Source organism: Dama dama, chromosome 30 (assembly GCF_033118175.1).
Source record: "Dama dama isolate Ldn47 chromosome 30, ASM3311817v1, whole genome shotgun sequence".
NCBI classification, from domain to species: Eukaryota; Metazoa; Chordata; class Mammalia; order Artiodactyla; family Cervidae; genus Dama; species Dama dama.
Genome location: NC_083710.1, coordinates 24,610,830 through 24,624,639, shown reverse-complemented (window position 1 = coordinate 24,624,639; position 13,810 = coordinate 24,610,830). Strand labels below are relative to the sequence as shown.

The window sequence follows — 13,810 nt, the reverse complement described above, 5'->3', positions numbered from 1 at the left end:
AGTTCCATATAAACTTTCTTATTTTAAATATTGATTTCAAATTAACATCATGGTTTTCAGGGAAGAAGGTGGTATATCCAGACGAATGTTTCTGATGCCTTGTAAGGGTTTGAATCTTGGCTGCTCTACTGTACTAACTTAACCTAATACAGATAAATTAATCCCTCTGTGCCTTAGTTTTCTCATTTGTAAAATGGAGAAAGTAACCCATATGATTGTTGCTAGGATTAGAGAAATTAATATAACAGAGTGATTAGGATAGTGCCAGGTGCACAGACACTCGGTAATTGGTGGGTATTTTTATAATTACGGCTTTCATTGTTGCATCCAGGTAAACCATTTGTTACATGATACTTGTTTTCCTAAGTAGAGCTGACTCTGAGGAGTTGAATCACACTATTGCCTAATGTTAATATCCTCTTTTCTGAGTAGCCTTTAGCAAATCACGTGTTAAGTTTAAATTGATATGAGTAATTTGATATATCAAGTATAATAATATGTTTGGTAGTAATTGGTTGAATTTGTTAAGGAATAGGATTTTTCCATGTTAAGCTTATTACAAATAACACCGTAGAATGTTTGATTAAAGATTTTTAGTTGTCATGATTTTAAGCACTGGTCCAGATCAGAACATACAAATATGTAAGTTACATATATAATGATAAATTTTATAGTAGTCACATTGAAAAGAAACAGGTAGGGAACTCCCTGGTGATCCAGTTCTTAGGACTCTGCATTTTCACTGCCTGGGTTCAATCCCTGGTTGGGGAAACTTAAGAGACCTCAAGCCATGTAGTGTGACCAAAAAAAATAAAAAAGCAAGAAAAACAACAAAAACCCTAAAAACAGGTAAAATTAATTTGTATAGAATCATTTATTTAAATTAACATATATAAAATATTTCAATGTGAAATTGATGTTTTAAAATTACTGAGATATTTCATATTATCATATTATGTCTACAAAATGAAGTGTATGTTTTTTATAGTTACTGTACATCTCAATTTGGACTAGCTCTGTTTCAGGTTCTCAATAGCCATATACAGCCAGTGGCTGCAGTATGGGACAGCACAGATCTGGCTGTATTTATTGAAAATCCCTGTTAAAGAAGTCTTTCCACTGGTATTTTTTCTTAATCACTATCATTTTAATGCTTCTGAACTAAAAGTTTTATAGTAAAATATTCAAGAGGAAAATTCATTTAAGATAGGTAATTTCTAAGTATGTTAGCCAAATGAAATTCAGAAAAGCACATGCTACTGTGTATTATATTAAAGTGCAAATATTTAATATATGTGGTATCTGCCAGCAGAGATCACTTAAATAATTATTGAGTATCTTCTATGTCCTTAGCATTAATTTTTAGTGATATATTTTTTTTCAGCAGGAGTAAGATTTTGGGGGGTTAGTTACCAGATACTTTACCACAATATGTGTAGTAAAGATAAATTATATTGGAACTCAGTTGGAAAATAGTTCTTTATATTTATATATATACTTTTTAAAAAATTTCATTTCATATGATAAACATTGTATATATGTAATGATTTTTTTCATTGTGGTTTGTTCAGACCATTAATATTTTTATTTTCCGTGTACCTTTAATTAGAAGAAAAAACTTACATATTCTCATAAAATGGAATTGTTGATTGGAAATAACTTTTTTTGTTTTGTTATTCTTCCATTAGATAATGAAAAGTCCAAACTTTATCATTGAATTTTTGTGAATCAGTATTGTCAAAAACCCCACTATGGTTCTTTTTTGCTTAAAGTAGGAATTTTTGCAACTAACTAGTTCACTTTATTTTTTTTGTTTCAGGCCGCTCATACTCTGTATGTTCTCCAAGAATGCTTAATCAGTGTCTAGAATCCTTGGTGCAGAAAGTACAAAGTGGGGTAGTAATAAACTTTGAGAAAGCAGGACCAGATCCTTCCCCTGTAGAAGGTATTATTGTCATTTTCTTACAGACATTTTGAACTTGCTTTATCAAGTATTCAGCTAGAACCGAAAAATAACTATGATTTGGCTTTAACATTAACAAGGCCAGATTATTAAGATGACAAAAGAGCTATTGGTAAAGTGGCACAATTAAATAGGAAAGTCAAGGTTGTGTGATAGTGGTTTGGTCGTATTGCCTTTTTATGTTGGTTGTTCATAGGCTGATAATTTGTAAGAGCTAAAACCCTTTTTAAACATTAACAGAATAGTGGATTTCCTTTTTTTAGTATTGTAACATTGACTCTCTCCAGTGTATGTGCCTCTCCCATGTCCCTTGATTCACAAGAGTGTTCAGCCCTAGGTGTTTATTTAATTCTTTAGCTATAGTTTTTACTAAAGATCAGACTGATCAGAACCAAATGGTTGGTGTGGTTCCAAAAATGAGAAACCAGCCTTTGCTATTCAACTTGATTCTTTTAACTCTAGCTGAGTCCTGCCTGGCTTTATTCTAATATTCTGTGATCATGAACTATTTATATTAGCCAGAGGGTATAAGAAGTTTTGCCAGAACCAATGGACGGCTTACATCTGGACCCTCTGCCTTGTACGACATAGCTTAAAACCAGAATTAGAAAGTCGTTAATGACACTTTGGCAGAGGTAAGGCAGTGGAGTGGGTAACTGGGAGAAGAGAAAGGTCATAGAGATGAGAGCCGAAGATGGAAAGATTATATAAATTGTATTGCTGTGTCTGATTTAAAAAAACAAACCTTAAAGAATTGTTAGACATGGAATATATTTATTTTTAAATTATTTTAGGACTTTGCCTAGATTAGGCACTCAGTAAATGTTTACTGTTGAAGAGAGTTAACCATTTTCTAGGATTGTTTTAGATTAAAGGTAGGTGCCTCAAATCTGGATTTATATATTAAACTTTTGTTCTAGTTTTTAGGCTTTAGGTAAAATGATTTTTAAAAAATACTTACTTAGCCATAGTTACCTAGTATTTACTAAGCTGAGCATGATGATGAAAAAATTGATTATTTGCCCTTATCATCTGGTGGGGGAAAACATGTCATTCGTTAAACGAGTATTTACCATGAGGTATGTTTTACGTATTCTCATTGGGCAAGCAAAGGATGCTATGGGATTTCCTTTCAAATGTGGAACTCAGAGTTGAAATTTGCTGATGTTACCCTCTCGTGAATTCTGATCAAATCTAAATGTTAAAGCCTTAGTCATGATAGTATTCTACCATTTAAGAAAAACAGGAAAATCCAGAACTGAACAAGTATTAAGATATTTTTACTAAGTAATATTAGACATAGTTTAACTTCTTATATTTTTTTTCTTTTAATGATATTTACTTTTTAAAATTTCTTTGCTATAGATGGGCAGCCAGATATATCAAGACCTTTTGGATCTCAGCCTTGGCATAGTTGTCACAAACTCATTTATGTCAGACCAAATCCTAAAACTGGGGTTCCTATAGGTCATTGGCCTGTTCCAGAATCTTTTTGGCCAGATCAAAATTCTCCAACACTAGTAAGTACCAGAGACTGTAACTTCATAATAGTAACTGCTTTTCATACTAGCTTTAAGTACTACTGTCAGTTAAAGGTGTGGCTGTTGTATAGGAATTAGACAGATGTTCAAGTGCTATGATAAGCTGTTACTTGCTTTAGTATATTGTGTTGTTCATTATAAAATAATAGAAAAAAGGCATCGGTTTCCTTTAGAATCTAAAGTTATGCTTATGTTTTTATTATTGGCATCTTGTTACAGAATCATAGATATATATTCTAAATATATAAATAACATAAGGATTTGTTCTCAGGGACATAATACAGAATTTAAATGAAGGGTTACAAAATAATTTTGATGGTTTCCATGCAGCCTTTTAGGACTTAGTCTTAGAAATTGATGTTGATTTGCATAGTTTTAGTTATATTCAGTGTTCTCAGTCTGGAGGTTTAAGATAGAAAAGATTTTCTGGTCTTATTTATAGGAATTATTTTTAGTAACAGTGGCTTGTTGAGTGATCATGGTGAATTATCAGTATTCACTATATGGTTTTTATACTAATAGGGTAAATTCAGACAAATATCTATTCAGTCTTGTTAATACACATTTTCCAGATTCGTATTTTTTGTAGTAACTCACAGGACACTGGAATATTTTGTGGGAGAGCTTGACAGTGGTTCTTTTGATGTTATCCTTGGAAGATAAGAATTGTTATGTCAAAGATCGTTAAGTAGTCTTTAATAACGTTTGATGTGGCTATCATTTATGAATTAAGTTAAACTCTTTGAAATCTTTTATACTTTAAATCTGTATCAACTCTTCAGGATAATTTTTTGCTTTTATTCTATATAAGAGCTATGATATTGCCTTTGTTCATTAAGGATTTAATGAAGTAGTACATGAAATAAAGGTTTTATACATTTCAGTGAGAGATTGTCTTCCTTTTTTTTTGATTGAACCATCATAGTTTTTTAGTCTGGCCTTAGAGAAGCTCTCGATTTCTTTGGTCATTTTAATTTCTCTTCTGGAGCCTTTCAGAATTCTTAACATTTTTGTATGAAATATTCTATTGTTTATTCAATTATATTTAACACCTACAGTAGTACATATGGTACATGTTGAGTCCGCATAGGAAGAAATCCAAAACCAGTATCACAAGCATTATCTATTAATATTACTCTAGTGGTCTATTGCAAATTATTACAAGCCATAGAGGATTTTGGAATGTGGGTAGGATTTTAGTTGGAACAGGAAACAATGTTGAAAGTATGGAAGTAGGAAAGAACAAGGTGAGTTTAGAGGAATGGAAAGTATCTGAGGATAGTTGGTTCATAGTATGTCTGTAGGACATTGAGAATGTTATTAAAGAAACTAGATTACTCATGACTTTACATGCAAGGTTAAAGAATTTGAGCTTTTCTCAGTAGGGTTCATAGAACTGAAGACATTTTTAACAGAATGTTCCTTTGGGAAAATTAATCTGGTGATTGTTATATGCAGCAGAATCAGGAGATGAATTGGCAGGTAAGCTGTTCCCCTAGAGGACTATTGCTATAGTTCACTTAACACAGAGCTGTTGTGCTTAGTCACTCAGTCGTGTCCGACTCTTTGTGACCCCGTGGACTGTAGCCCACCAGGCTCCTCTGTCCATAGAATTCTCCAGGCAAAAATACTGGAGTGGGTTGCTGTTTCCTTCTCCAGGGGATCTTCCCAACTCAGGGATTGAACCCATGTCTTTGGCATTGCAAGCAGATTCTTTACCATCTGAGCCACCAGGGAAGCCCAATACAGAGCTAGTAAGAGTTTGAATTAAGATGATGGAAGAGAGAATGTTAAAAAAGAGATACTGGAAAGAACTGGCAAATTTTAGTAACTGAAGGATATTAGAGGGGAAATGAAATTTCTATAAACAATAGGATTTCATATAAGAGGTACTGAAAAAAAAAAAAAAAGAGGTACTGATACTGAAGTTAAATGTGATTTATTAGAGACTGGTTCTGAATTTGAATTATGGCTCTACCAGTTATTAGCCATGTGTCTTTGGTTAATTATCTTCTTTAAGCCTCGATTTACCATCTGTTAAATAAAGATAATAACTCCTATCTCATAGGATTATTTTGGATATTAAATGGATCTTAATATTTTCATCCAGAAAAACCCCATAAATTTCATAGACTGATTCAATAAGTTGTTACGTCAGTTACGTGACAGGCACAGGAGCAGAAGATGAGTTAAAACATGGTGCTTCCCGTCTGGAACTTTCCGTAGGAAGGTCAGCCGTATAAACGTCATAGAGTCCAGTGTGCCGCCTGTCAGAGTGGCGGAGCAGAGGCCAGATGAGGTGGTACCTAGCTGCCTGGTGTGGGTTTGGGGTACGTGGTAAGAGTGTGTCAGGAAAGAGGCCTCTTAGAGGTTGGTACTTGGCAGTTCAGACTTCAGAACTTTGTTTGCGTTATGCAAGGGAGAACACAGTAAAGCAGCAGGGATAACCTGAAACGCAGGGGCGTGAAAGACAGTGATCTGCTTGGGCCACTGCAAGTTGTTCTAAGGCTGCAGCGCAGGGTGTGTGTGGGGTGGTGGCTAAAAGGCAGATAGGGACCATACGGTCAAGGCTCTTTGTTTAAAAAAAAACCGAAAGAGTCTGGCCCTATTTTTAGGTGATTTGATGCTACTTTTACTCAACAATTTGAGGCAGGAAAATTATATGATTATATTTCATGGCCATGGGATTGATTGGAGGGGGCTGACTAATTAGGGATACTAATTAAAAATACACAGTTGTACTAATCTAGTCTACGAAATGAAGGCATGAATTAGAGTGGTAAGAAATAGAAGATAAATTTTCAGAGAGAAGAGGATTTAACATTGACAGAGGGTAGTATCTAAAGTAGTGAGCATCTGCACCATATTTATGTGTTTGCTAAGTGACTTAGAATTTGTCGTATCACTGAATCTAGGTCTTTGTGACAGTTAAGTATGGAGGGTAAGGGGGAGATAATTAAGGATAACATCTAGGTTTTTAGAACGGGTTATGTGGTTTGGGGGTGAAATAATGAATTGGGTAATACTGTGTTTGAGGGACCTATAGAAAATTCAGGTTATGTCCAGTAGGTGGTTGGATACATGAAGAGAAATGAGAGATGATCCCAAGACAGTCGTTTGGGAGCCACCAGTGTATGTATTGATAGATAGTAACTGAAGCTAAAAGGAGTCCTTTATATTTATGAAATTTCACAGTATTTCCTCATAGCTCGTATTTTCTTCACCAGTCTTCTTTTGGTGAGATTTTTAGGAAGGAGACTGTTAAGAGGGGGAATAGAGTAACATGCTTTTTTTTTTTTTTCCTTCTTTAAACTTATTGCAGTTTTTGCAGCTCTAGAACCAGGGTCTCCAGAGTGGGGCATATTTACCATAGGGGTAACCAATAGTTTACTGGAATATGGAAGGAAACCAGTAGAACTTCTGTTTGTTTTCTTTTTTCTATTTTTTAATAGTATTTTGGTATATATTATAAACCTATAAATTAATAATTTACAAGTATATATATAAAACCTTGTACTGATCAGTGTGCATCATCAGTTTGGAAATCAGGTAGTTAAACTGCTACAACTGTGGCCTTAGGAAGGTTTCTAATTACATTAACTACTTATTAGATATAAAAATTAATGAGCACTTAATTAATTTTAAAATATTGCATTTAAGTTTTCTGATGAATTTGATTTTAAGACTTAAAAAATTTTAATCCTGTACAGATTTTGTAGTGTTTTATTTATGTTTTTTTCTTGTAAATATTGATAGTTTAAGCATTACATTTTTAAGTATTATCTTTCAGCTTAGTGGTGCTTTTGATAGTAAATTAAACTCTCACTAGTGAAACTGAGAAACTGAGTAAACTTTGACAGTGAGGGATACGAAAAGTTTGTTTCTGGTACTTTGTGAAAGAGTAACAATAAGACTTTGCCTTCTAGCCACCTCGTACATCTCATCCTGTAGTGAAGTTTTCTTGTACAGACTGTGAACCGATGGTTATTGACAAATTGCCTTTTGACAAATACGAGTTGGAACCTTCACCGCTGACTCAGTTTATCCTGGAAAGAAAATCTCCTCAGACATGTTGGCAGGTAAGCTGAAAGACTGTAGTGATTTTAAAAATTTATTTATTTAGTTTTTATTGAGGTATAATTGATTTACATTGTTGTTGCATTAGTTTGAGGTGTACAGCAAAAGTTTATCTGTTACACACATATATATATAGCCTCTCTTTTCAGATTGTTTTTCCATATAGGTAGACCATTACAGAGTAATGTTCCCTGTGCTATATAGTATACTGTAGGTCCTTATTAGTTCCATCTATTTTTTTTTTTTCAGTAAGTTCCATCTATTTTATATACAGTAGTATGTATGTGTCAGTTGCAATCTCCCAGTTTATCCCTCCCTGCCTCCTTAGCCCCCAGTAACCATAAATTTATTTTTCACATCTATAACTCTTTTTGTTTTGTAGATAAGTTCATTAGTAGCCTTTTTGTTTAGATTTCACATGTAAGCAATATCATGGTATTTGTCTTTCTCAGTCTGACTTAATTTCACTCAGTATTAGTTCAGTTCAGTTTAGTCGCTCAGTCATGTCCAACTCTTTGCGACCCTGTGAACCGCAGCACGCCAGGCTTCCCTGTCCATCACCAACTCCCGGAGTCCACCCAAACCCATGTCCATTGAGTCAGTGATACCATCCAGCCATCTCATCCTCTGTCGTCCCCTTCTCCTCCTGCCCTCAATCTTTCCCAGCATCAGGGTCTTTTCAGATGAGTCAGCTCTTCACTCAGTATTAGAACCTCTAAAAATTTAATTTGATGTTTTTTTTTTAATTTGATGTTTTAAAAAAAGTCAAATTGGATCCATGGTTTATATAACATTCTGCAAAGGTTATTAAATGTGAACTTTTAACTACTCCTTTTTAACAGGTATATGTGAGCAATAGTGCAAAATACAGTGAACTTGGCCATCCCTTTGGTTACTTGAAAGCCAGTACAGCACTGAACTGTGTCAACTTATTCGTGATGCCTTACAATTACCCAGTCCTCCTTCCCCTTTTAGGTGAGTCCTTCTTGTCATGTTCTCTGTGGCCTAGCATACGTGTGAATTTTCCTAAAAGCAATCTTTGCGAACATCCCTCCCTGTCTGAGTTTTCTTGTCTTCTGGAAATTAATGAAGATTTTTATTAATATTCTAAAATACTGAAGCTGTTAAGGGTTTATAGCAACCTCTGCATGTTTCTGATATATGAAAGTCAGTGTCAAACACCTTTGATTCTACAAACTATTGAAGATACTATATTTTGTTTCTAAATTAAATTATTCTAAGTTTTTTTGCAAATTAGATATCTTACATAGTTAGAATTAGTAATGCAGATTTTGTATGTGGTAAATAATTAAGATATTTTGTAGAAGCATATTTCTTAGAGCTGAGTATTTTCTTTTTAAGAATTTTCTTTTGGCAAACTTTTTAGTGAATGAATTTGTTCTAAAATAATATTCTAAATAATAATGATAAGCCTAAAGTTGATTGGAGACCCTTTGGCTGTAATTTTTTGAGGGGAGGTATTGGAGAAGGCATCTTTTCCTTCATGGAATTGCACCAGATTTAAAGGTTAATAGACAAAATATTAGTAGGTATGTGTTCATGTATACTTTCTGTATTCCTGTCTGTTTCATATCTCGATTTTCTTTGTGTATTTTCTCATTCTACCTTTATTACTACATTTAATTTGAAACCTTAATTGGCACCCTTTCATTTTTAAAGTGGTATTACTACTCAAAAATGTCATAACCAAACATTTATCACCTTTAATTTTGTTAAAAATAGAATGGATGTTTCCTCTCTCTCTTGTAAATAATAAAGCAGACTTTAAAAATGAAACTTACTTGACTTGGTTTTCATGTGTGAAAACACTGAATGATGACAGTTTGTTCTCATTATGCATTCATTTATAGATGATCTGTTTAAGGTCCATAAGGCAAAACCAACATTGAAATGGAGACAGTCATTTGAAAGTTATTTGAAGACGATGCCTCCCTACTATCTTGGGGTAAGAATATTATTGTTAAAAATAGAACTTATTATAAAATTTTGTATTATGCTTATAGTTTAGGTATTAAAGGTTTTATTTATTGCTGTTACAGAATAAATATCATGAAAAATTTATAAATGACCCATATAAATATAATGAGAAAGAAATGTTTCAGTGATTTGCAGAATAATGATGATGGTGAGAATATATATAATGCTTATCCAGGCCTGCCTGATACTATCCTCAGCACTTTACGTGTGTTAACCTCATTTAATTTATATAAACTGTACGAGGCAGAAATAACTTTTTATTTCGCAAATGTGGATACTAAGGCACTAAAAAATTAAACAATTCATCTAAGGCTACACAGCTAATAAGAACAGGGTCAGGAATTCAATCCCAGGCAGCTGGCTTTAGAATTTAAACTTTTACAATTAACCTTTTTAAATTGCAGTTTTATAATTATTTCTCCTTATAGGTACAAAAAAAGGTTTGTTTGCATTGTTCTCTGAATCTCAAGAAACATTCCCTGAAACCTAGTGTATCACAATAGGACCAGTAATACATATATTATTAAATACATTATTGTTGAGTTGCTAAGTCATGTCTGACTCTTTGCAACCCCATGGATGGTAGCCTCCCAGGCTTCTCTGTCCATGGGATTCTCCAGGCAAGTAATTACTTTATTGACTTTGTGAAAAATAACTTGTAGAACATTTTATTAAAACATTACTTCTGCTTTTACTGCAGGAATAGCGTAGTATTCGACTGTAATCTTTCTAAATGGTCTCTAATAAGATTAATTTCTTAAGCTTTGAAATCATATATTATAGTTGCAAGAGAAAAACCGTGTGTGTCTAGCAGATAGTACCAGCTGTGTAAGAGAGGGGAAAGGAGGAAACACTGGAATATGAACTACTGCGTATGTTTGGCTCATGTTTCATAGCATCTGAGGGGATTTAGCCAACGCCTCATGGATATTAAATATCAGGTCTGGGATTTGATTCCAGTTTGACACCAGTGCTTTTATACACTTTGTAATATGTCAGTGGGTGGCTGTCATCCTTTTTTTGACTCTGTCCCATTCACATATGCTAGACTGTTGTGCAGTGACATTTTTCATTGCACAAAGTATTTCTTATTCTTAGTTAGTCTATCCTTACTCAAGGTAAGAATCTTCTATTATCCTTGACTCCTCTTTTCACTTACCGCCCAAGTTCTATCAAATCTACATCTGCAATGTGTCTCCTGCCCTCTTCTTCCAGATGATACTAAGAAGTCCAAGACTCCACCCTTTCTTACTCTGGGGGTTGTTATTATAGCCTCTAATCCTTGTTTAGTATTTCAAACTGCCTTTTATACCACTGACAAACATTTTAATGAAGTACAGATATGATTATGTGACCCTTATTGAAGAAAAGGAGAGGTTTCGCGGGGGTGAATTTTTCAAAATTGACAATACATACATAGCTCTACTGGTAAAGAGTCGGCCTGCAATGCTGGAGACCTGGGTTTGATCCCTGGGTTGGGAAGATCGCCTGGAGAAGTGAATGGCTACCCACTCCAGTATTCTGGCCTGGAGAGTCCATGGACTGTATGTATAGTCCATGGGGCTGCAAAGAGTCAGACATGACTGAGCGACTTTCACTTTCACTTTTCATGGCTATAAATTTATGACAAGCTTAGGATTGAGTGTGATATTTTCTTTATTTCCTGCAGCCTTTGAAGAAAGCTGTTAGAATGATGGGAGCACCTAACCTAATAGCAGACAGTATGGAATATGGACTTAGTTACAGTGTCATTTCATACCTCAAAAAACTGAGTCAGCAGGTAATGTTAAGAAATAGAGCCATTAAGTATTTTGAATGGTATTGGCTAAGGTGGTCAATAGGTCAGATACTAGTTCTTGATGGTTCTAGTAGAATTATATTAATAGGTTACGTTTTAAAACCACATATATATAACATAATTCTCAAGTGCATGGTATGCTATGTTTTGAAATGATAAATTCAAATAATAATTTCTAGTTTGTGAAAATTGCTGTATTAATGTGATCCTAGCTGCCTTGTATGTGAACATTCCTTATGTTTTCTTTTGGGAAATTTGTTAGAAATTTGTTTTTCTTAGTTAAATCAATTTCTTTTCCTTTATGTTATAAAACCTATAGCATTTTCTTTAAAAATGAGGGTTTCTTTTGAAATATGTATAAAAATAGTGAATTTTGTCATTTTGGACATAAGTCACGTTAGTAGATACCAGATTAGTCCAACAGTATACCCATTGACTGCCAAGTTATTAAAATTGTATAAAGCATAATTTTTCCAGTACTTTTGCCATCTCTACTTCAACTGCTAATTGAAATGTAGGTTAGAAGAGTCAAAATATTGCTGTTTGCTTTATCTGTGAGCATTTAGTTATGTGCTAGTAATAATGGCTTTAAGTAGATATTGATAAGATTGTTTTCTAATTTTATATCACCTCTGAATTGGGAATTTTTATTTAGGGTGTGTTAACTAACATATCATGGTTTCAGTGTAGTGGGTGTTAATAAATCAAAGTTGTGTTTGTGTGATTTTTCTCCAAAAGGTAAGAATTGTGATGATTTAAAATCATAAGACGTTATTGTTTAAGCTGTGTTCAGTTTACCAAGCAACTGACATAGACTACATAACTTAAGTAGTTTTTAATTTCTTGTGTTCTTTTAAAATGTGATAAATACTTAATTTATAAAAGACTGAAACTATTTTTAGCCTTTAATTTACCAGTTCAGATCATGTCAAGACAGCTTTTATTTATTTTTGCTTTAGGCCAAAATAGAATCTGATCGAGTCATCGGTTCTGTAGGCAAAAAAGTAGTACAGGAAACTGGAATTAAAGTCCGAAGCAGATCACATGGTTTATCAATGGCTTATAGGAAAGATTTTCAACAGCTGCTCCAGGGAATTTCAGAGGATGTTCCTCACAGACTGCTGGACCTTAATATGAAAGAATACACTGGGTTCCAAGTTGCTTTGCTCAATAAGGTAATAGTTACGTGAATTTTGTACTGCTCTAGTAATAGTCTATATTGTCGAATATTTCAAGTTTTCTCTTAACTGATACCCAGTTTGTCCAAATTTCTATACCTCTGTAGAATAATGATCAATTATGCTATTAATATTATTGAATCATTGAATTTTAAGACACTTCATGGTGAGTGGATGAGCACATGGACTGACGAAGAGCAAACCATCATGTTCATCTTATAGATGGAAAACAGGCTTAGAGATTGCCTGAAGTTACATAGCTAATAGTAGAGTTCACTGTAGTTTGGCACTTATACTACTGACCTTGGGTACACAGTGTAATCCTGAAATGCTTTGTGAATACTCATTATTAAAAAGATCCTCATCCCACTTGCCTGTTTGTTGAAACTGACAGACTGGTTCTAAAATTTGTGTGGAGGTATAAAGGTCCTAGAGTAGCTGAAACAGTTTTGGGAAAGAATAAAGCTTGCACTAATTTTAAAAGTGACTGTAAAGCTGCAGTGATCAACATATGTGTTGCTGGCATGAGGAGAAATATTTTGGTCAGTGGAACAGAAGTACACCTTCATATAGAGTTAATTTTTAATGAAGATGCCAGAATAATTCAGTGGGTCAGAAGACAGTCTTTTCAACACATAGGGTAGGAACAGTTGGCTATCCATCTGCAAAATAATGAACTTGATCCTTATATTAGTTAACATGATCATAGTCATAAATGTAAGAACTGAAACTATAAACTTTTACAGGAAAAAAATCTGTAAGATGTTGGATCTTGGGTCAGTGAAGATTTCTAAAATACAACACAAAAAGCACATACATATAACAACTTCATAAACTGAACTTTAGTAAAATTATAATTTTTGTCTTCAGAAGAAACTTTGAAGTCTGTCCCAGACAAGCTACAGCCTGGGAGAAAAGCATATGTTGAATAAAGCACTTGTATCAAAATACATAAAGAAATCCTAAGACTCAATAATAAAAAGATAAGCATCCAATAAAAAAAATGCACAAAATGTTTGAATAGACACCTTACCAGGTAGGATATAGAAACCTGAAAAAGCAGGTGAAAAGATGTTCAACATTATTAGTCAAGTGGGGAAATGCAAATTAAAATCACAGTGAGATCCCACTTTATGCCCACTAGAATGGCTAAAGTTTAAGACTGAAAAATATGAAGTATTGGTGAGGTTATAGAACAGCTGGAGCTCTTACACATTGTTGATGAAAATTATCAACAGTTAATTTGCAGTTTCTT

The 13,810-nt window shown here is 33.8% G+C and overlaps 1 protein-coding gene across 5 annotated transcripts in view; it reads left to right on the top strand.

The window, feature by feature from the left end:
- Positions 1–13,810, top strand: part of INTS6 (integrator complex subunit 6) — a 93,628-nt gene that overhangs the window by 56,957 nt on the left and 22,861 nt on the right. For all 5 annotated transcript variants that reach the window (XM_061133448.1, XM_061133447.1, XM_061133446.1 and 2 more), the window contains 7 exons: positions 1,820–1,945; positions 3,329–3,483; positions 7,431–7,583; positions 8,424–8,556; positions 9,453–9,547; positions 11,249–11,359; positions 12,337–12,552. In XM_061133448.1, the coding sequence (XP_060989431.1) occupies positions 1,820–1,945; positions 3,329–3,483; positions 7,431–7,583; positions 8,424–8,556; positions 9,453–9,547; positions 11,249–11,359; positions 12,337–12,552 (989 nt within the window). The remainder of the gene's footprint in view (positions 1–1,819; positions 1,946–3,328; positions 3,484–7,430; positions 7,584–8,423; positions 8,557–9,452; positions 9,548–11,248; positions 11,360–12,336; positions 12,553–13,810) is intronic.